Source organism: Amblyomma mixtum, chromosome 1 (assembly GCF_055824585.1).
Source record: "Amblyomma mixtum isolate Tamu chromosome 1, ASM5582458v1, whole genome shotgun sequence".
NCBI classification, from domain to species: domain Eukaryota; kingdom Metazoa; phylum Arthropoda; class Arachnida; order Ixodida; family Ixodidae; genus Amblyomma; species Amblyomma mixtum.
The window spans coordinates 63,569,065-63,592,079 of record NC_143012.1 but is presented as its reverse complement, the minus strand read 5'-3'; the positions used below and the strand labels follow the sequence as shown (position 1 = coordinate 63,592,079).

General features: G+C 48.5%; 1 protein-coding gene across 3 annotated transcripts in view; it reads left to right on the top strand.

Annotated features, from left to right (window-relative positions):
* The window catches only part of LOC149366500 (multiple PDZ domain protein-like), a 234,298-nt gene that overhangs the window by 41,838 nt on the left and 169,445 nt on the right, over positions 1–23,015 (top strand). For all 3 annotated transcript variants that reach the window (XR_016283859.1, XM_089551028.1, XM_089551036.1), the window contains 10 exons: positions 4,843–5,012; positions 5,498–5,724; positions 6,317–6,625; positions 7,266–7,377; positions 9,523–9,966; positions 12,691–12,770; positions 13,639–13,812; positions 17,047–17,260; positions 19,083–19,381; positions 20,540–20,809. Coding sequence is in view for 2 of the 3 variants with exons in the window: in XM_089551028.1 (XP_089407154.1) it covers positions 4,843–5,012; positions 5,498–5,724; positions 6,317–6,625; positions 7,266–7,377; positions 9,523–9,966; positions 12,691–12,770; positions 13,639–13,812; positions 17,047–17,260; positions 19,083–19,381; positions 20,540–20,809 (2,299 nt within the window). In the remaining variant the exon portion in view is untranslated. The remainder of the gene's footprint in view (positions 1–4,842; positions 5,013–5,497; positions 5,725–6,316; positions 6,626–7,265; positions 7,378–9,522; positions 9,967–12,690; positions 12,771–13,638; positions 13,813–17,046; positions 17,261–19,082; positions 19,382–20,539; positions 20,810–23,015) is intronic.

Here is a 23,015-nt window from a genome sequence, read left to right as displayed (position 1 = left end):
TACAAATCAGAAGTCATGCAGCTCCAAAATTGCATATATCTGCTGAACAAAGAATTTCCACAAGCTTTTGGAGCCTTTGGAGCTAGTGGTCCTGCAATTATGAATCTGTAGCCGCCGCGGTGGCTCAGTGGCTATGGTGCTCGGCTACTGACCCGAAAGACGTGGGTTCGATCCCGGCCGCGGCGGCTGGAATTTCTTTGGAGGAGAAATTCTAGAGGCCCGTGTACTGTGCGATGTCAGTGCACGTTAAAGAACCCCAGGTGGTCGAAATTTCCGGAGCCCTTCACTACGGCGTCTCTCATAGCCTGAGTCGCTTTGGGACGTTAAACCCCATAAACCAAACCAATTATGAATCTGTGGTGACGCTACCAAGAAATGAAAATGAGTGGACCATATTGCAGGTATCTTCATTAGAAAAAAAAAAACACAAGCGTCCACTTTGCCATCTTTGTCGCGAACATTATGCAGACGTGGTGAGACATGATTCAAGTAAATGTCCGTAATGTCACCCAAATTGGACATCAACAGGATAACGTGTCAGGATATTTGAAACAAGAAGTTGCCACGGACATCCTTCGCAGGTACTCAAAGGTGTTAGGATATTTGGCTATGATTTGGATATCCCTGGGCCCTGGTGGTGTCACTGGGTGATCTGTTTGGCTATATTGTTTAATTATGGTTTTCTATTTTTGAAATCAGTTGCACGTGCATACATAAGGTAATGGATTCAATTTTTGTGGCCATGGGAGAGCCTTGTAATTATAATGCATTGGATAGCAGCTTACTGACTGCCTTAATGTTAGTACTCATTTTTAGATGGAGACACACAGCTCAAAGGAGGACAAAAAAAAACCACACAGTACAAGCACTGTCTCACAACTAAATTTTTATTCTGAGGGGAACCATATGGAGTTTTTTGGGGTTGGTTGGTCTGTCTTTAGTGATGTTTCAAATGAAGTATGATGTTGTTACTTGAAGCACTCTTAAGTGCTTAAGTGGCAGTGCATTTAAATTTAAAGTTCATATATTTCAACGAAGCTTTTTTTCAACGAAGCTTTTACTTGAGGTTCTTCTATATATCCTAACCATTTAGACAAGATTTTGAAGCTCTATGTGAGCAAGTTTTGCTGGAAATTTATTTCAGTGCGTGCCATTTTGTGAGCTTGGTTGGAGGAATTCCGGCTAGTAACCCTACCATTGCAATACTACGAACATTACCAACCTGTTGCTACATGTTGTGCATTTGCTCATGATAAAAAAAAAAAATCAGGATCATATTGGGTCGTTGAGGCATGTGATGAATGGGGTCATCGATTACAGTTGCGATTTACGCCATTCAAAGCATTCACAACTGTTATGTCTGCACAGATTGTGGGCGGTTCCAAAGTTTCTCAGAGAAATGGACCTTTACGAGGGTAGAAACTTGGGCTAGTTGGTAACTATCATCCATGGACCTTTTTTATTTCTTGAAGTATGTTACAGGGTGTAATAATGCAAACAAAAAAATCAAAATAGCTTGCACCGCAGTTTCATTGCCGTTGTTTCCTACACCATTTCTGTATGGTGGGCGGCACTGCAACATTCCATTTCCTGTTTCTTGCTGCATTAAGGTTATTTTTGCTTGTTATGCTAAAAAACTATTTGTTGCCATTGAGAGAACAGACTATGAGGAATGCAGTGGAGTCATCATCAACTCGTAACGTTCAAAAGCTTCTTGCGTTGCTCTAAATGTGCTGGACTGGAGATGTATTAATGTTTTGATAGTTTGCCTGTTCAAGCTGTGTTTGGAAGACTCTCACATCTTGCATAACAGTTTATGTATTTATTTATGCCCTCAGGGCTTACAAAAACATTGCAAGTGGGGGAGTATGGCTAAACAATGGCCATGTTGTCAACAATAAAACAAAAGCAGCTATGAACAAACGAGCCCATAGTGTCAAAAGAAAAACATTGCTGCTAAAAATATGGTAGTGCAAAAAAGAAGCACATTCAGTTGCTGACATGAAGTTCATTGTTTCAGTGCTTTGTGAGAACGATCGGTGTCTGCGATAGCAGCCGTTGTGGGTGGGTAATTACACTTGCAGCGAGTTCTTGCAAAGGACGATTTAGAGTATGTGACTGTGCTTAGCGATGGTATGTTACCTTGTAATGATTGTCTCCACATTGAGGGATACAAGATGCAGGTCTAATGTAACGGAACTTGTGATAGTTGTGAAAGGGGGCAGACATAGGGGCCAGGCATTGTGAAGCTACACTTTTGCAGCTTTTTCTCCCTCACCCCTTTTCTTCTTTCCTTCATAGACAGAAAGAAGGTTGATTTGATATGGTTTGATATCGAGGCAGTTTCTGAGGTATAGTTGTGCTAAAAGTTTTTTTTTATTTTGATGTTGAGCTTGTACCTGTCTAAGCACGCAGACAGTGACTCATCAAGTCCACATCTGCTCTTGCTTCTAGGTTATGAAATTCTAGGCAAGAAAGGGGAAACAAAAGGCGTTGAGTTGTTGTTTTCAGCTTTGCAATTGGTGCTTGCGGGGGTCTATTGAGTCTTTATTGGAGAAGCTAGATTAGACAGACGCAGGAAGAGTTGCAGGCTTGTAGACTGGGCAAGTTATTCTTTCACGTCTTGCTTGCACAGTAGTTACACAGCTTTTGGTGTCTAGACGATAGCCTTGCTTGGCTGACATTGTATGCTGAATGTACACTCTGTTGTGCTGAATTGGATGCCCGCCAAGGAACGTATTTCTGGTACAGGCTTGACTGTATTGCTCGTTGGATTTTCACACACATTGTGTAAGCAAAATGCTGCTGCTTTAGATAGTCTTTGTGGATTTCATGTTCATGAGCTATGCAGGCAAGAGAAATTTTCGAATAGTCCTTGAAACGAACATGATGAAATTGCTAAAAATTTGCTTCTTAATAGTTGTGCATGTTTTTTTTTTCATCTCTGACCATCGTACACTTAAGTATGAGGCTACATTTTGTTTGAAACTGTCTCCTGTGAGTTGTCGCAGAAGTCATCTACATTGATGACTATGCATTGTTCCATCGCTATTTTTGTACAGATAGACCGAACGCAGATGTGACTGTTGATATCCAGTGGGCCGACATGCCCAATTTCAGACACTTTTCTAATGTTTTGGACAAATGCTTTGGCTGAATGGCAGTGCTTCATTCCGGCTGTTAACCACTAGTGAGGCAGGAAGGTTGTCTGTTCTTTTTCATGGTTGGTCAAAGTTGTATTGTCCTTGCTTTCCTGCAAAAAAGTGGTGCACAGGCCACTTGTTGTGTGCTCTTACATACTTCTTTCATTGCTGCGTAACACCATGCACTTGATCAGGCAGCGAAGCTCATGTACACTCGTTCCATTGAGCACTATTTCCCGTTTGGTCAAATGCTAGTGTCCCGTCCTTTTTTGTACTATTTGCACACTGTGTGACAGTCTCACCAATTTAAGCATCTAAAGTTAAGATCAGGACCCTAAAGTGGGATCTGAAAAATGATTAAAACTTCATACCTTTCTAGTATTTTTCACTTTCCATTAACGTCTTGGAATTAATAGGCTTACAGGTGCCCTCTCCTGTTTTTGGATACCCTAGTTTGCAATGTTCTAAACGTCTCACCTTGAAATGCTTACCTGTCTGTTGCCGTCAGTGAGTAATTGACTCAGCCACAGCTAACTTCGCAGCAAAACATTAATCTGACTGTTCTGGTTGGTGTTGAAAATTGTGCTTAGATATGTTCCAAGCAGTGAAATTAAAGTTACCTGCAGGGTAGGAACTCTATTTGGTTTGCTTTTGGGAGAGGAGCACTTATGGTGAAATGCCGAATGGGATGTTTTACGGAGATCGCATTAATGCAGCCAAAAATTTTTGCACGATGCCCACAGATGCAGTATTGTGCGTTTTTATCGTAAAGACTCAAAATTTTTCTTACCTCAACCACTGGCTCGTTTGCGGTGAAACTGCACACAGAGCTTGTGTATTATGGTAACTTTTCTATCATAGCAAGTTTTACAACGGTACTTACTTAGTTTAGCCGTGCATGATGCAAAAGCGTAATTGTCTGCGTCGAGATCGGCGAACCGAAACCCAAAATACAGAGTTTTTGCTGAAGGGCGGCAGTAGCGCCATCTGTCTTCTGCAGTCGAAAGCGTCACAAGGCGCCAAGGCGAGCGTTGCAAGGAGCGCGGGCCTTTGAATACGCCGTTCCGGCCTTTTCGTCTGCTTCAGCTGAAGCGCTTCGAACATTTTCGGCCAACTTAGCGGAAAAAATGCCACGAAAAACAATTTTAACGAGGCTGTGCCATTAAAAGAATATTGCTTGACGTCTTCTTTTTTTTGTCCAATGACTTTATCCAATTCACCTTATATCGTCTGCTTTCGTGGCTCTTCTAATGCGTCGGAAGACGACGTCGCGAAGTCCTCAGCTGTGTTTTTCTTGCTTAATTTCGTTGTGGAAGACAGATGGCGCTACTGCTGCCCGTCAGCAAAAACTCGGTGTTTTGGGTTTCGGTTTGCCGATCTCGACGCAGACAATTAAGCTTTTGCATCATGCACGGCTCAACTAAGTAAGTACCGTTGTAAAACTTGCTACAGTACAAAAGTTACTATAATACGCAAGCTCTGTGCGCAGTTTCACCTCAAACGAGCCAGCGGTTGAGGGAAGAAAAATTTTGAATGTCTTACGATAAAAACCCACAATACTGTACATCGTGCAACAGGCGAGATAGTCCGTTGGTTTTCTTTCTTTTTCTTTTTTTGCAATGGCCATTGTGTACTGGGTTGAAAAAGGAGTATTGCACTTGGCAGCACCTCTCCTAAGCCTTTTTCGCTATGCACACAGGGATGGACGCCTGGAAGAAGGAGACCAGATCCTGGCCATAGACGGTCAGCCTCTGGACAGCAACATCTCACACCAGCAGGCCATTGGCATTCTCCAGCAAGCCAGAGGAACGGTGCAACTGGTCCTTGCCAGGGGGACACCTGTCAGTGCCACACCACCTGCCATTCAAGGTATGTTGGTGGGCTGTGATATTTTGCTGCCAGGATCTGCTGCTTTTGCACGTTTGAGAGGATGTACAGGTGGTAATTTAATTTATGGACCTAACGCTTGGCACAGGATTTCATTGCTAGTGTTGGGCTGTCGGACACGGTTGGAACTTAGAAAGCTGAATTAAGTCCATTAAGTAAATTAAGTCCACATCGAGATTCTGTCCTCCACATGGAAGCTGTAATTCGGAAGTGGAAGCTTGGTCCAGCTGGTACATGGTCCCGAGAAGTAAATCACTTTTAGGGGCCCAGTCAGTCCCTAAACATAGAATGTAACGAAAGACCCTTGCAGGTGTAGATGCTGTTCTTCTATTCTACAAAAGAGCCCATTGCCTTTGAACACTGTCACAGTGCACGTGTCATAGCCGTGCTGTGTTTTGTGTTTTGGTGGAAATTGTTCCAACATAAGATAACAACGAACGGGCTGCTTGTCCCGGTGTTGTTCACAGGCACCCCTGTGTCTACATTGCCATCGAGTTCCCTCTCTGGGTCCGTGACCGCTGTGACGAAGTCGGCTGCCGAGCGTGAGGAAGCCATGGTGCTGGGCACGGAGTGGGCCGAAGTGGAAGCCGTGGAGCTGCTCAACGATGGCTCGGGATTGGGCTTCGGCATCATTGGTGGCCGCAGTACAGGCGTTGTTGTGAAGACCGTTCTGCCTGGTGGTGTTGCTGATCGGGTGAGTTGTACAGGGGGACCTGGGACAAAGCTCACGTTAATCATGAAATGCTCAGAGGCAGTGTACTGTAGGCTTCTGGTGAGCGATCTTATTTGAAGCAAAGCAAATGTTACTTCAAGGCACAAAGTCTGTCTAACTTTGGGGCTGCGTGAGTTGCGCGGAGAGGGGCCGCGCGGGTCGCAGCAAGAGGGGCCGCGCAGGTCGCGGCGAGACGGGCCGCGCGGGCCGCGGCGAGAGGGGCCGCACGAGTTGCACTGGGAGGGGCTTTGGATAGCTGTGTCGAACTGCTACCCTGCAGTCCGGAAACTTCAGCGTCTTAGGTAGCTCAGCCAGCTCTCTAGGAGCTGTTAAAACTCAAGCAGTGATAAAGCAGTGGCATTAAGTATAATTTGGCTTGGTTACTTCTTACTACTGTAGTAATGGTGACTGTTTAACTAGCTGGTCTAGTATTTTGAACAGAAAAGCTGGTCACCACGTGAACTTAAGCATGTGTGAGCACAACCTGGCTTTGAACGGGTACGCTCATTCGCATTTAGCCATGCAGTGCAAAGAATGCGGGTCGTGACTGCTCCTCCTTCCTTCCTTTTTTCAGGATGGCCGGCTCCAAAGTGGTGACCACATCCTGCAGATTGGCGATGTCAACCTGCGGGGCCTGGGCTCGGAGCAGGTGGCCTCGGTGCTACGGCAGGCGGGCGCCCGGGTGCGACTGGTGGTGGCGCGCCCCTCCGAGTCTGGCGACCTGCCGGCGCCTCGGCCTTCATCACTGCCGCCACCGCTCGTGCTGCCCACCCGGCTGCTGGCCGACGCCGACGAGCTGGAGAGGCGGTTGCAGATCCACAGTGCCACGGTTGCCATGGCGACTGCCGCAGCGGGGACGCCGGGCTCTCCACTCCTGACCGAGGTGAGCATGCCTGAACTCAGGTGGCGGATGTGTAATCACACAGACTGCCTGTGCAGTAAAACTTCGTCAATTCAACCATTGTTAATTGGGAATCTGGATAATGGAATCTGGATAACTGAATCCGGACGTTGGCCTTGCAATCCTAGACTTTGCGCATGCTGCGTTGTCATCATGCCACTGGACGTACGTCACCACGGCCAGGCGCTCTTTACCGTAGCCGTTTCTATAAAAAAATCTTTACTATAACCGAGAAAAAAAATTAAATTTAGTCAATTGAAAGCAAAATACGATTGCAGTTTCACTTTATTATATCCGAGTTTTTGCTCTATCTGAGCTTACTATGTTGTAGTTGGGTTCTACTCTGTATGTTTTGACTGTAGCACTGCCCATGTTTTCAATAATTGAGCATGTTAATTGCAAGTAGGCTTGACCGTGTATGGCGCACTAAGACTGGAATTATTGCAAACTTCACTTTCAAAATTTAATGCTTAGAAACTATTTGTTGAGATATGTAGGAGCTTATAAACTTTAGTTTCAAAATCAATTGATGGCGTACTTTACAAAAGAGAACAGAAGACGGTACATCAAAAACCATCCTGTTGTTTTGGGATGGCCCTCTGATGCCATGCTTTGCTCCCAGATCTCACTGGATGACCTTCCTGAAACGGAGACCTTCGAGGTGGAGCTGGTGAAAGACCAGCAAGGCTTGGGCATCACCATTGCTGGCTACGTCTGCGAGAAGGGAACACAGGGTATGTAGATGCACAGATTCTTTTGGGGAGTGGCTGCTACTAGTGCTACTGCTGGCTTTCAACTCTTCACACATGCCATTGGTTTTCCACGTCACTGGTGTGCGCTAGTTTTGTATTTGGCGACATGGTTATTGAGTTTCGGGTTGGTCTGTGGATTCTGTGTGTATTGTTGCGAGCCATTCGTGTTGAATAGGAGTGTGTAACTACTATAAAGCCTTGGAAAACTGGTTGCATTTGTCTAACATTGCCACAAAGTCAACCAAGTTGGTATACTGAGTGCACGCCCCAGCAGCTACTACCGTATAAACGCGTGTAAGGGCCGCACCCGTGTATGGGCCGCACCCCGTTTTCCCAAAGGAAATGTTTAAAAAAAAATAAATCCGTGTAAGGGCCGCACCCGAACTTTCCATGACCCAGGCGGGAATAGCCTTCTAAATGCACACGCCATGGCCTCCGCGATCGGCTCCGGCTGCGAACAACGGTGCGCTCGATCGCGGAGCGCTTGATCGCAGAGTCCAAGCACGCGCACAAGAGCTTCCAAAAACCATCCATGGATGGCGCCCGAGGCCGCAGCCATCATCATCATCGTCAATTTTTTTCTCCCCCGCGACTTCCCGCTATCTAATCGGCATCAGTATCGCCAGCTCCAACCTTTTATGGCGGATTAGCACGTTCACCGTAGTAGTTGTGGCTTTCGCGTGCTGCCGCCGAGTAATGCACTTTTAGCACGATGGGCAAGCACCTTATCAGCTACACGGCTGGGAGTTAGCTCTCAAACGCGGCAAGCGTGCGGCAGACAGGGAACTCGAGTGGCCGAGAAGTGCGACCGATGACCGTGCAATCAAAAGGGTGCATTGAGAAACACAAGCTGCAAACAACGCGCTTTCCGAGGCGAGCCGTGTGAGTTTCCCGAACTGCTCTGCTAGTGATGGAAATGCGGAACAACGGCTACGCGTTGACAGCGGACATGCTGCGCGGCTTCTTTGGGGATGAGCGTGCACCAGAGCACAACACGAGCTCAGAGTCGAAATACTCCACGAGTGTCGACTGAACATAGAATAAATGCCGTTTATTCCCTGATTGCTGTGTTTTTGCTTAAAAAAAATTTTTATTTTTAAATCGCGTGTATGAGCCGCACCTCGAAAATTGGCTCCCGAATCTGGAAAAAAAAGTGCGGCCCTTACACGCGTTTATACGGTATGTTACAAACATATGTAAGGGCGCACTTTTTTTTTATAGATTCGAGGGCCAATTTACGGAGGGCGGTTCATGTACGCGATGTGCAAAAATTAATTTTTTTTTCCTCGGCTAAAAACAACACACCTGTTGAGGAATGAGCGGCATTTATTCTACACTCGATTGTCGTCACTCGCTGAGTTTTCTGACTCCAAGCTTGTGCTATGGTCCAGTGCATGCTCATTCCAGAAGAAGTTGTCTTCGGTGTTGCAGAAATTGTTTCAGGTCCCAGTCACCTTGAAGTTGTGGGATACAATGTTCATACGCACGGAGCACGCTGCCGTGGTGGCTCAGTGGTTATGGCACTTGGCTACTGAGCTGAAAAACGTGACTTCGATGAAGGCGAAATTCTAGCGGCCCGTGTACTGTGTGATGTCAGTGCACGTTAAAGAACCCCAGGTGGTCGAAATTTCCGGAGCCCTCCACTACAGCGTCCCTCATAGCCTTAGTCGCTTTGGGACGTTAAACTTAACCCCATAAACTATGAACCTTTGAAAGAGTGCATATGAGCTTACAGAATATAGATTGGTATACATGCTGTTTTGCCTGAATTATTGTTTTTTCTGCATTACTTTAATTTTTTTTGCACATTCAACATATCCATGACATATTATATTAAGTTCACAGTCTGCATATAGTTAAAAACTAGCTGAAAGAGAAACCTGGGTCTCACAAGCCGCGGCTTCTCTGGGAATTTTTCGCTCACACCTCCGCAAAGTTTTCTGCTGTACTTGGAGGGCATGAGCACACTGCCTATTTGCAGGCACACCAAACTAATATGTTTGCTGCTTGTTGCAAATTTCTTCTGGTCTGGGGTCTCTGTGTCTTTTTTAGTGCGTGCTCTCTGTTCTTTGCTTTTGAACCTCGTGAACGTCATGCATGTTGTCTCTTTTTCTCCCCTACCCACAGACGAGATCTCTGGCATTTTCGTGAAGAGCGTCGCCAAAGGGAGTGCGGCCGATGCCAGCGGCTGCATTCGTGTCAACGACCAGATCATCGAGGTGGACGGCCGCTCGCTCCAGGGCTACACCAACCACCAGGCCGTCGAGGTGCTCCGCTCAACGGGCAAGTGTGTCAAGCTCCGCCTGGCCCGTCACCTGCGCGGTGCCCGCTACCTCCAGCTGCAGCATGCCGTCGCGCTCTCGGATGCCGGTGGCGGACTGCCGCCCCTGCCCACCACACCCACGCTGACACCAGGAGCCATGACACCGGTGTCACTCCCGGGCAGCTCTCCGGTGACACCGGAGCAGCCGTTGCCACCGCTGCGGGCTGCCGTGGAAGACAGCATTGTCACCAGTGCCGTGGTGGATGGCAGTCCGTATGCCACGCTCGACGATGAGGATGGAATTTATGGTAAGGCCTGTTTTACAGCGATAGTTGTACAGTGACCAATTTTTGGACTCCAATAATCCGGACTTGCACGATATTTTGGACTTCATTTCATCATCATCATCAGCAGCCTGACTACGCCCACTGCAGGGCAAAGGCCTCTCCCATGTCTCTCCAATTAACACTGTCCTTCTCCAGTCATGGCCACCATACTCCCGCAAATTTTTTAATCTCATCCGCCCACCTAATTTTCTGCCGTCCCCAGCTACGCTTGCCTTCTCTTGCAATCCAGCCTGTTACCCTTAAGGACCAGCGGTTATCTAGCCTTCACATTACATGCCCTGCCCAAGCCCACCTCCTCTTGATTTCAACTAGGATATCATTAACCCACGTTTGTTCCCTCACCCACTCCGCCCTCATAATGTTACACCTATCATTTTTCTTTCCATAGCTCGCTGCATTGTCCTTAAGTTACCGTATTTACCCAATTCCAACGCGCCCCCGATTCCAACGCGCACCCAATTTACGGCACCAAAAAAAAAAAAAAATTTTCAAGCCCCGATACTAACGCGCGCCCGATATTGGTAATAATAAAAAAAAAACTACAAGCCCCGCTTCTAACGTGCATGTGACTTCCACGAATGAAAATAATTTGCAACCGTTTTTATATTTTAAGGGGAGATGCGGGTGAAAAAACCGCGATTTTTTTCGATAAAGTCGATTTTGTATTTTCTTGCGTTTTGTATTCCCCCAAGCCTCTTCTTTTATGTGTAAAAAAATCAAAGCCGATAATCAATGGGAAGTTAGTAAAAGATACAATTAAAGCACTCGCGGTGGCTCGCGAAAGTGCGAATTTGACCGAATTTCGGGAACCCGGCATTTCGCCGCCGCGGTGGCTCAGCGGTTATGGTGCTCGGCTGCTGACCCAAAAGACGCGGGTTCGATCCCGGCCGCGGCGGCTAGAATTTCTTTGGAGGAGAAATTCTAGAGGCCCGTGTACTGTGCGATGTCAGTGCACGTTAAAGAACCCCAGGTGGTCGAAATTTCCGGAGCCCTTCACTACGGCGTCTCTCATAGCCTGAGTCGCTTTGGGACGTTAAACCCCATAAACCAAACCAAACCAAACCCGGCATTTCGCTCCACGGCGTCGCCCGCTCTTGAATATTCGCGGGGAAGTAGGCCTACCCATCGTCTACGAGAACCCGCTTCGGCAGCGGCGCATTCTTGATAAAAATACGAAAAAAAAGATTGTTTCCCGCCCGAGTCGAGCGTCGCGACTGGCCCTTCAAATCACGTGGTACGATCGGAGCCGTTCCATTGGCTACGAGCATTCCATCGCACGGTCGGGCGCAGACGCTCTTTCTTCGTTCTGCCGCCACCGAGACGTGAACCAACGCTTCTGCCCGGGTTTTTCTCCTATCTCCGCTATGGATGTGACTGAGAAACGAGATTTTCGCTCACGCAATTTCCTGACAAAGCATCAGTATAAAGGAAGACGCCCCAAGCGCAAGCGGAGAGCTCCGGTTATGGGAGGTTCGTCTGCTGCTAGGCGTAACTGCGGCAACGGCGATGCTTCTTGCGCGATGCTTCTTGCGGAGCATCGATGACTTCGTCAGTGCGTCTGAGCGAAAGATAAAGATCTTCGACTGTAAAAACGGGCGCGGGAGCGCTGTTATCTGTGAGATCGGCATGATGCACGACCTCGTCAGCGGCGCGGCGTGCCCCGCCTGCGGACGATGTAATCTCTGTCAGAGAGTCGGCCGCAAAACAGAAAGGAGTCTCATCGTTTTTAGAACTTTACCGCCGAAATGACGCGTTTCCGATAACCGTTGTTTCATCAACATATTCTTCGATCCGCGTATCTTGATCGCGCAACGGCAGTGATGAGGCGTCCGCCCGCGGCAGTGCACGGGATACCGTCGCCGTGAAGGCGGTCCGTGGTCGCTGAGCACGCGACCAATGACAAGCGCCACACCGGTTGAAAACGGCTCCTGCGACGCAGAAAACGACGAGCAAACGTGCTCCCATGTTTCCAGCAGTTAGTGAGCTCCCACATCGTATAATGGCGATGACGATGGGCAGCTATGGGGCAGTTTTGGTTTGCACTCGAATCCAACGCGCATGCGATTTTGAGACGTATTTTCCCCGAAAAAAGGTGCGCGTTGGAATTGGGTAAATACGGTAAGCTGAACCCTCTTTGTTAGCCTCCACGTTTCTGCCCCATAGGTGAGTACCGGTAGGATACAGCTGTTGCATACTTTTCTCTTGAGGAGGACTTCATTTAGGAATCGTCATACACCTTATAGGAATGCGTACTTATTCACGACCAATATTTTGCATATTTTGTATTTTGTAACTACTGAGCCGGAGTTCCGGGGTCCGAACCTGGTCGCTGCGCCCGCGTTTCGATCGAGGCGAAACGTAAAAGATGCCTGCATGCTGTGTGATGTTGGTGCACGTTAAAGAACCCCAGATGGTCGAAATTATTCCGGAGTAGAACACCTCTTTCTTCCTTTCTTTTCTCAGTCACTCATGTATCCCTTTCATTATGGCATGGTTCGGGTGTCCACTGAGATATGTGAGGCAGTTAATGCGTCATTTCCTTCCCTCAAATCTGTTTTTTTTAGTTTGGTTTGGCTGCCTTTGGCTGTTAGTAAGGCTTCTAAACTAGGTACGCATAATGCCTTTAGCTGAGTTTCTTTGCTGTAGCTTACACTAAGCTTTTCACTTCTGCTTCTTGATTTCTAGCTGGTGAGCTGGATCCAAGGACGGAGGCATCAATCATGGCCCACTGGAGCAAAGTGGTTGGACCAGAATTTGAGATTGTGGTAAGCATTGTCCTCTGTCTCTGACGTGCATAAAGTGTAACTGTGCTGATCAGGAATGTGTACTGTTAAGGGAAGCATTGCACTGTGAGACGTCAGAAGGGTATTGTGTTTTCAGAACTTGGCGGTGGAAGTGGCAGTGGTGTTTTTATACTAAGATTATTGTTCTGTAGTGACCAAGGGCACAAATTTTGTGATAATCTGAGCTTTCAGGCATCTCCCGGACTGTGTTGTGTCCAACTTCAACTATTTTTCTCTGTTTCATCGAATGTGACATGTCCTCTTTGATGAGACCACCAACAGTGTTCTTGTTCGCTTCAGTTATCACTTTCTGAGGGCGACCATTCCGAGGCCGATCTGCACTGCTTGTTTGATCGTTTGATCACCATTAAACGTTTCACCCTCTTACTGACATTTCTCACACTCTTGCATGGATCGTTAACAATGCGAAGGGCAGTACGCTGTATCATGCTGAAGCTTCTCACAGATGTCCCTGGCTGGAATTTTTTTTAGGAGGAATTCTATGCTCACACATGAGTAGAGTGAGGTGACATGGACAGCCGTTTTGTTTTGTGTCAGCATATTCCGAGTCACACTCACAATGGAGTTTGCAGAGGTGCAAAATTCATACGGATTTTTTGCTGACTCAATGGTGCACTGTTTAAGGTCTGAAGTTTGAAGGAACGGTACACCATTGAGCTAGTTCTCTTGAGCCATAAGTTTGAATGAACGGTACACCGTTGAGCTAGTTCTCTTGAGCCATTTGTTGACTAAGTCAGATCTTCGTACTGCATCGTCACGCTGCATTGCCACACTGCATTGCCTCGCTGCATCGCCTCGCTGCATCATCTCACTTCATGCCCCCCTGCAGGTGGCGCAGCTGAGCAAGTTTGAGCCAGGTGGTGGCCTGGGCATCTCGCTCGAGGGCACGGTGGACGTGGAGGATGGCCGGGAGGTGCGCCCGCACCACTACATCCGCTCGGTGCTGCCCGATGGCGCTGTGGGGCTCAACGGCCGCTTGCGTCCGGGGGATGAGCTGCTGCAGGTGCGGCCGAGAGGCTCTTTGCGCTTCGTAGAGTGGAACCCCGTTACGTTTTTCACGGAAAAAAAATGACAAAAGTTTACAGCCAAAAAGCGTTATCTGGAAAGCGCTTGTGCAAAAAAAAAAGAAAGTAAACAATATGTCTTTGCTTGTTTTTAATTTTTACTCCTCGTTTAGGCTACCTGGCTTCGTCTGATCTATAAAACCTCTTGCCACAACTTATAGGCACTATACACCACTTTAGGGCATTCCGCCTGACTTATGCATCCGCTTGACACACCATAATCTTGAACTTGCTAGCTACCGTATTTATTCGAATCTAGGCCGATAGTTTTTTTAAAAAAAACGAGATGTAGAACTCTTATGTCGGCTCAGATTCGAGGATTTCGTTTCGAGGTTTCGTATTCGTAAAATACGAATAAATGTAGCACGCAGGTGGCGCCCCCACAAAACGCCAACGAAAGACAGCACTGTAGCCGTTGCTATCCGTAGCCGTTGCTATCCGTAGCTGATACTGATCAAAGCACCATGGAGGAAAAAAACTAAGGAGGGAGCGTGACGTCACGCGGCCAGCGTTCGCAAGCCGAGTTGTTTTGAAGTCGTTTTCTCCCTCAGTTTTTCGCTCTCCGAGGCAGTCCTTTATGTTTTGGTTCTGGTATGTTTTAGTGCGCGCGTATGCGCGACCCGCGGCGCGGGCGTCTACAGCAAGGAAGTTGATCTACAGTTAGTCTGCCGCGCTAATCGGCGCATGCTAGCGCTCAGCGGGGCTAGACTTTACCGCACGCTATCACGTGGTGCGATCACGGGGGGACACACTCTCTTCTTTTTGCTATATCTTTACTTGTTTAGACTAGGCTTCAAGGTTGTCGCCGGACGCTCCCTCCTTAGTTTTTTTTCCTCCATGCAAAGCACACATGAGCACTGGCTGCCATTTTGGCCTTGTTCTGTTCTCGTGCGGTGGCGTGAGCACATTCGCAGCAGTGAAGTTTTCGTGCGTGGTTTTTATCACCAACACCATGGCACCAAACAGGCGGTGCCATTATAGTGCTGCCTTCAAGCGGAAAGTTATACTCGCTGCAGAGCAGTCGTCAAATCTTCAAGCCGGGCGGGACTTCGGCGGCTGATCCCGGGCTGGCGTTGCATATGTCTCCTCGCCCAAACGCCAGCCCGGGATCAGCCTGAGCGGGTTCCTGGTAATAAATGCTGTTTGCGTGCTGTACCTCTTGTTCGCAGTTGTTTTTTCGGCCGGCCTGCAATCGAGGTAAGTTTTTTTTTTTATGTGGCCTTCAACTTTCGGGTCTCGGCTTAGAATCGTGGCCGGCCTAGATTCGAGTAAATACGGTACTCGTAGGCCCTATACGCCCGGTGTTGATTTTAACTTGTGCCATTTTTTATCCTGAGCCGACCTAAAACCTTGTGTCTGGCGCTCTTTGGCCTTAGATGCCCTTGCATCAAAAAACCTGGCATCATCATCGTCTTATTTTTTTTGCTTCTACTATGGCAAACATGCTTCTCTGGGATTCGCAAGGCTTTGTGGCTCTTGCAATCAATTGCACGCACAGAAACTCCTGAACACTTTACAATGCCTCCCCGTCTGTTTGCGCTGCTGTCAGTGGATGGGAGGCTGTAGCGAAGAGAGTGGGCGTACGAAGGAGGCAAAGTTTGGGCACGTGTGCACTCTTCTGCGTTATTTTCGTGGTGGCTGCTTTAATCCTATTATCCTTGTCTATTTGAACCTAGAAATTTCATTTTTAAGCATCCATGGGAAAACATGGATGAGAGAAACATGCCTCAAAGGCAACCCGTGCAGCTGCATATCATACAGCGCTGCCCGCGGCATACTCTTTGTTACTGCCGAGAGCCAAGCTGCTTCTACAGTAGCCGACCGATATTTCGGACTCCAACAATTTGGACGAGTGCGATATTTCAGACTTCGCTGAGGAACCGTTGAGCACCTGTTAGGAACGTGTACATTTTCACGACCGATATTTCAGACTTTGCGAAGTCTAAAAGTTCGAATTTTCGGACTAAAATAGGCGCCAACAATATTGTTGTGATCATTTTTCAACCGAGGTTTTTTTATTTTGGCCTAATATAGACTCGAGCGGGCATCGCTGCCACTATAGTCGGATACAACTTAAGTCTGCAGTGAAGCTCCGCCCACAGTCAGCCTCCGCGCACAGAATTCCTCCACGACAAAAAAGTAGTCCGCTGCTTAAATGCTTCTTGTTCCCTAAACAAGAAGCTTATCACGAGAAAAAAACTATGAGCTCTATAATTTTTATACGTGGATTGTTTGATATAGTGAAGCATGAAAAGGCTGATTTCGTTTACTGTTGTGATTGGCCAGCGGAGTAATACAGGACGCCGCGAACCGCGGCCCAGTGTTAGCAACTGCTGTTTATTAAAGTTGTATCCTACTATACCAACCCGTTGGCCGCCACCGTGAAAGGCACCATCTTGGATTTAAATGGATTCGGCTCGGCAGGCACAATCGGACTGGCTTGGATAGGCTTGGCTATTTGTTCTCCATCGTTGCCATTCGAGATAATGAGATGCTTTCTAATGCCATTGAGATGGCCTACAAAGGGCGCGCGATCGCATTGAAAACGGTACAGCGGGACAGCTGCAGCGTCTGCCGCGGCTTGGATGACACACTCCGCGGTGAGGGGCAGCAAACGCGGTAGAAGGGGGGGGGGGACTGCATTTGGAGGCGCTCGCCTCCGCTCGCGTCTTCCCGTGGGTTACCTCGCGGTCTTTGTGAACGTCATTGCCCCATGCAAACTGACTGTTCTTGCTTCGCTCAGCGAGTGCATTCATTCGCGGCACGACTGTGGCCGCATTGCACTATCTGGTACCACGATGTGATAGGGTGCGGCCGTGAGGAAAGCATGGCTATGACTCAGATAGTCTAATATTATCGCTTGCAGGCGGAACATGGGGAGCGGCTATTTTCGCTATTCTGAAAGGCGGTGTTTCGCAGAAAAGTTTATTTTTTAAGTTCATGGACTTTTTGGACTGTTCAATTAGGTATTCGGACCATTTTTCGGGTCCCGCTGAGTCCGAAAAATCGGTCGGCGACTGTATACCCTTAACCAGTGAATGAATGGTTTGATCCTTGCGGCGTCCAAGTTGGAATGTAGTTTCGGGGCCATAGTTTTGTTCCCAGGTGTGGTCGCTGTGGAGGGTAGAGTGCGGAGTTGTCCTTTATATGTTTGTTTGTGCACATGTGTGCAGGTGAATGGGCGTCAGCTGCTGGGGCTACACCACCGGGAGGTGGTGGGGGCCCTCAAGCAGCTGCCCCTGCACGTGCGGCTGGTGTGCGCCCGCCCCCTGCCCCCTCCGCTGCCACTGCACGGACCTCCGGCCCTCGGCAGCATCAGCCGGCGGTCACCCTCACGTACTGCTGACGAATCCGACCCCTTCGCTGACGACAGCAGCAGCTACACAGGTGCGTAACCTCTCTTCGATCGTGCTTGTTGCAACGCCATCTACAGTGTTGAAGACCAACTGCTATGCCTAGCTGAAAAAGTTGAAGTCTTAAAAACCGCCACCAGTCAAGATCATAGGCAGTGCCGCTGTCAGTAAACCAAAATGCCATTGAGTGTCCCATCACAGTTTGTCAGTTAACCTGCCATGGTGGGGACTTTTATTTAAATTTTTTGTTTGTGTCAACATAGTACAGTAGAACCTCGTTTATATGTTCCCGGTTCATACGCTGGAAATCACGAGAAATGAAGATGTCCGATAGAGGTGCTGTCTTCCGGTTAATAACTTCTTAGATAAGACTATTTTCTGGTTATTACACTCAAAATGATGACAAATTCTGGTCGTATGATACAATTAGCACCCAACTGCATATGTACAAACAAATGAGTGGGTGTAAACTGGGGGCACACAGCACAAAAAAATGGTAGAGTTTTAATGTAGTTAAACCGTGTAGGACGTGCGAAAGCACTTGAGGCAACACCGTCTCAAAGCAACTGCATGCAAGATCAAGGTCCGAGTTCAAGGTCGGCAAGGTTGAAGGTTGAGGCTTCACACATACCCCAAAGTTTTTCACCTTTCTAGTGAGGTAGTGCTTTTGCACTGAAACTGGAATGCAGCTAGTCTTCCACAGTGGCAGCTTCTCTGCGGTGCACAGGTGCGAAGGGGAGAGGCATGAAAAAAAAAAGTTATGGGGGCACCTAAGCAGTTCTTATCATGTGTAAATGCCAGAGGATTGTCACTGAGTTTAGCGTTGCGGTGAAATGTTGCAGAGTTTAGTGCTGCTTCAGTATGTTTCAGAGTGTAATGTTGTTGCTTATGAGGTCGTGGCAATGCAAGACAGCAAACCGGCCATATTACCTCTCAGCTCAGCTTTATTAGCGGAGTTCTCATTAAAGAAGCATCCGATGGGTGCCTGAAATGCGTTGCATCTTATTGTCGTTGTCATCCATGGGCTCCGGTGAAGGCGTCTGCAGGTCCAAGTTGATCGACAGCAGCATGGCCTTGTGATTGGAGTTGTATGCCGATGCGTACCTTACTTCGTGCACTGTGCGTGGCATGTTCTCGATCGCCAAGTCGATTTTGGTGCCTCAGAAAGTTGGTGATTGCATCTATTGAGACTGGCATGCATCACGCCAATGAACGTTAGCTTTGAACATGCATCCTGATTGAAGTCTCCTGTGATGAGCGTATGTCGTGGAGCCTACACGCCACTATGTACATGTACCATATCAAGTCTGTCGGGATGGTGACTCGTCACCCAGTGTATGTGAGGGAGGGGTCCAGCCGCCCCCATCTTGAGCGCAGGCTGCCAGCTGAGAGGGTATTGTATAGCCACCGCAGGGAGGTGGAGGGGTGCCTCCAAACCTGTTTCCACTCACCGTGAAAATCGAACTCCTTTCTCGACTTCCACTACCTTATGATGGCCTACTGCTCCAGGAGATGTGATGACATCATCCGCGGGCCGCGTTTCTGCCATGGCTTTCTGATGATGGCGGGGTTTTTGCTCAATGAGCCAAGTAAGGCTTTCGCATTATAGAAAAAAGGAGGGGAGCTATGCTAATGAGTTGAAAACATTTGCTTTTTCACCCCAGAGCTAATGCTCAAAGGTCTGGCTCCAACACTGCATTCTCTTTGCACACTGTGGCTACCTCCTACATCTGTGTAGGTGTTGGAGTACACGAAGACGTGGGCAGAGTGGAAGGAAGCTCAGAATGAATGTTCATTGTGGGAGAGCATTCACTAGGGAACCTCTAGCCTGATCTTGGGTTGCAAACTTGGTGCAGGCCTGGCGCAGAGCCCCACAGGCCTGGCTCGGCCCTCATCGTCGTCATCGGCATCTCCGCCGCCACCTCCGCTGTCGGGTGGGGGCCTGGGGGGGTCTCTGCCGGCCCTGGTCAAGGCCAAGTCGGACGGGTCGCTGGCCCAGTCGGACTGGGAGGAGGGCCTGCCGGGCCCCCTGGTCAAGCTGCGGTCCCGCTCCCTGGAGCCCCTCACAGGCCTGGCCATGTGGAGCAGTGAGCCACACGTCGTCGAGCTGCTCAAGGGCGAGCGGGGCCTGGGGTTCAGCATCCTCGACTACCAGGTCGGTCCCCTCTTGCTACTGCTGCAGATCACATTCAGTCCCTTGCCTAGTGTGTGTGCGGGTTGAGTTGGAGGACAGGCTTAGAACTTGAGGCAGAAACTTGGAGACCAATGATGAGGCTTGAAATCAAGTTAGGGACTTCACACTGAGCTATGGAGGAAAGTGGTAGGGGTGATGTTAAGGGGGAGGAAAAGAGCAGACTGGGTCAGGGAATAAGGAAGCCGAAATCAAGAAGACAAAGACACAGGCAAAGCATGTAGTGAAAAGAATAGGTAAACGATGGTCCCTTAAGGCAGGGGTTTTCAATCTTCTTAGCCTCAGGGAAGTCCAAAGGCTATTCAGAGTTGCTGGGGGATCCCATATTTTGGCTTCTGTATCTTTGTACGCGAAATAGGTGCAAAAGATAGGAGGCAGATGCATGGGCCTTCAGAAGATGCCCAAGTTCAATTAATGATGGCTGGCTCTGCAGAGATTAGTCAGAAATAAAGTGGGTTGAGGCACGCATCAATTTTGAGCGCTCAGAGAAGCGAAGAAATTCTCCAAGCAGCCAAGGCTGTCATGAACCCTGGGAGTAGATTCTCAGGAAAGGCACCACGGCAAAGAGGCAGGTGGGCAGGTGTGAGATTGGGAAGCTTGCAGGGATGGGTGGCTGCAGATGGTATGGGACAAGGTTAATTGGAGAGAAATGGAGGAAGGCTTTTGTCCTGTATTGGACACAGTCGGACTGATGAGGTTTTTCAGAAATGCAGCATCTGTCATCTACCTTCTTCTTTTAGCCAGAAGCTCAGAAGGACACGTGTGCTGCAGCTTTGCTAGTTCCGCTCATGCGCTGTCCTTGATACTGCGGCCCTTCCACTGACAGTTAGTTGCTGAGGCAGATGAGTTACCATAGGGCATTGCGGATGTTCTGGGTTGTGAGAGCCCCAATACCTTGCAAATTACAGAGAGAAATGCTTGTTTTTAACTTGAACTACCTGTAGTCATATTAGAAACAGCTGAGAAATAGTCTATTCTATTTCCAGCATATTTTTACTATTCATATTTGCTTTGCAACCGAATATTAGATATTTGATCACCCCTACTGAGCGGACCACTCGGCACTTCGCAAGTATAGATGCGGCACAAGCTTACCTCTCGGCCTTTCTCCCCCGCTCGCAGGACCCGATGAACCCGAGCGAGACGGTGATCGTCATCCGCAGCCTCGTGCCGGGCGGTGTGGCACAGCAGGACGGCCGGCTCATCCCGGGCGACCGGCTGCTATTCGTCAACGACGTGCCGCTGCAACACGCAGGCCTCGACGCCGCCGTGCAGGCCCTCAAGGGGGCGCCGCGGGGCATCGTGCGCATCGGTGTTGCCAAGCCCCTGCCCCTGCCGCCACCGCCGGATTCCTCGTCCACCATGGGTGTCTCCTCCGCGTCCTGCACCCAGGTGGGTGGCAGTGGTGGCAGCCACCACCTGCGAAGGCCACCCCTCCTCAAGGCCGAGAGCTTCTGAGCGCCCCCCGGCGATGGCCTGTCCTCTTCTCGCTTGCCGCTGTCGGCGCGGAAAAAAAGTTTGGATCGAGCCGGTTTTTCGACACGCACAGGGGAACCTTCACTCTGACCTAGTTTGCAGTGAAGTTTTGCACGGAGTGGTCACAAAAAGCAGATTCACGTTGCAAGCATTTTCGAAGGAGAGTACGCACAATGGTCGCTGTCCAAAGCACACAAGTACATGCTTGGTGGTCCAGTTTGTGAACAGAATGGTTTGGAATCCTCTGCTTGCTGATAAGGGGTTCGAAGGCTGGAACAGCTAACTTGCAGGTTAACTGTGATCACAGCCACCGCGAGAATTTCGGGATTTTTCTACCAACTAGTCCAGCTATTTGGAGCAGGCAAAACATTTGGTCATCGTGGTGCTAGTGAGTTCGCTCGGCGCATTGCTGAAAAGTGCAGCTGAACACAAGCAGCTTTTACTCGTTTTCCATGACAACTTGTTCGGACGAGCCCTTTGAGGTTTTGAGCTGAAGCGTCTGAAAAGTGTCTCCCCATCATATGTGTCTGGTACTTGGTGGAGGCGGACAGAGTTCTCTCGGGTTGCTAGCCGACCTCCATGCTTACATTCCACGGCATAATGAATACTGGCAGGCTGACGTTCTTGGCTATGTCTGCTTGACATGTCGCATCGTAGATGGGAGTTGAATACGCTGATTGGGAGTGCCAAATTAAGCGCATCCTTTTTGGAGTGCAACGTTGTCTTAGCTGGAATTAGAGGGTCCTTGGGTGTTGTCTTTCTCATGCGAGTTTGTGCCTCTGCATCTGACTTGCAGCTCTTTCGTAGGAAGCTTTCGAGCTAGGAAGTTGAATAGATCAGCGTCTGTTACTCTTAGATTGGAAACAAAAACTTCTCAGCAGATAGTCGGATAATGTCACACAAAGTAAAGGCACCGCTGGAGGTACGTGCAGTGGTGCCACCTGGTGGCCGAGAATGGAAAGTTTCTGCACGGCAATTTACCCCGGGATTGACTTCAAAACAAGTTTCCAAATGCACCAAAAGTATGTGCACATGATTAAGACACTGGCTGAAAGTCAGTATTATGCGGCGCACAATTAATGTGTCCGGGGGAGGGGAAGTTTGTTTTTGTGGCCACTAGATGTCGCCAGCGTGCGAGTACCTTCAAACCATTGGTGCCGGGAGAAATTGAGCCAAGAACGTCAAACGGCAGTTCGGTAGTTTCCCGGAGAAGCAGTTATAGGCGTTGTCAGTAGTCTTGTGCCGTCCTTAGCTGGGACCTGGCTCCGAGAAGGCGCGTGACAGGGTCAGAATTTTCGAGGTGCTATCACTCTGACTCTCCTGTACTCCGAGGGCCTGTGCTTCACTGTCGCGGTATAGATAGTCCACCGCACGTGGTTGTTCGTTATTGTGTGTCGTGTTTACCTTTGAGGGTAGCAGGTGCACAAAAAGTTATGCATCCATCGTACTATAACCTAACTTCCTCCAGCATTCTGGTTTTTTTTTTGTTATCTTTCATTTTTTTTCATGTCTCTTGCCTGTTGGTTTCAAATGTTTGTCATGGTACACAGGTACCAAAGCAGCTATTCCTATTTTATATGTGACTCTTTGGCAGATAGCTCTGGGGCTCGTATCATCTTCTGTGCTTTGGTATTTCCTCTCGCATTTCACTCCGTGCTGCCACGGTGTTGATTAGAACTGGTGTTACTTGAAGTCAAACTTCTTCGCAGTCTTATCTAAGGTAGCACAGCAGAATGGATAATTACATCCTTTGGAGATATACAACCCAGTTCTTGGTGCAGCCGTTGTCTGGACGTCAACATGATTTGTAATCGCTAAACTTCAACAGCAAGACCATTTTTGTAACGCATATGAACATGTGGAATTCCTGTGTTAATGTGCAGCGGTCAGGGATGAAACGTTCGATGATTGGCACTTCCAAGATGGCTGCACCTGTCAACTGTGGTTTCAGTAGTTTGTGCAAGTTTTTTTTTTTTAATGGATAGAAAAACTGAGCGGCAGCTTTTTTGTACTGTGCCCATAAGCAGCTTGGTCGCGTAGCTCACTAGGAGTAGTGTGTCTCTTCTTCCGCGCGAATGTCACTCCTGTCTTCAAGCAGCTCTGCATGCATCCAGAATGTTTC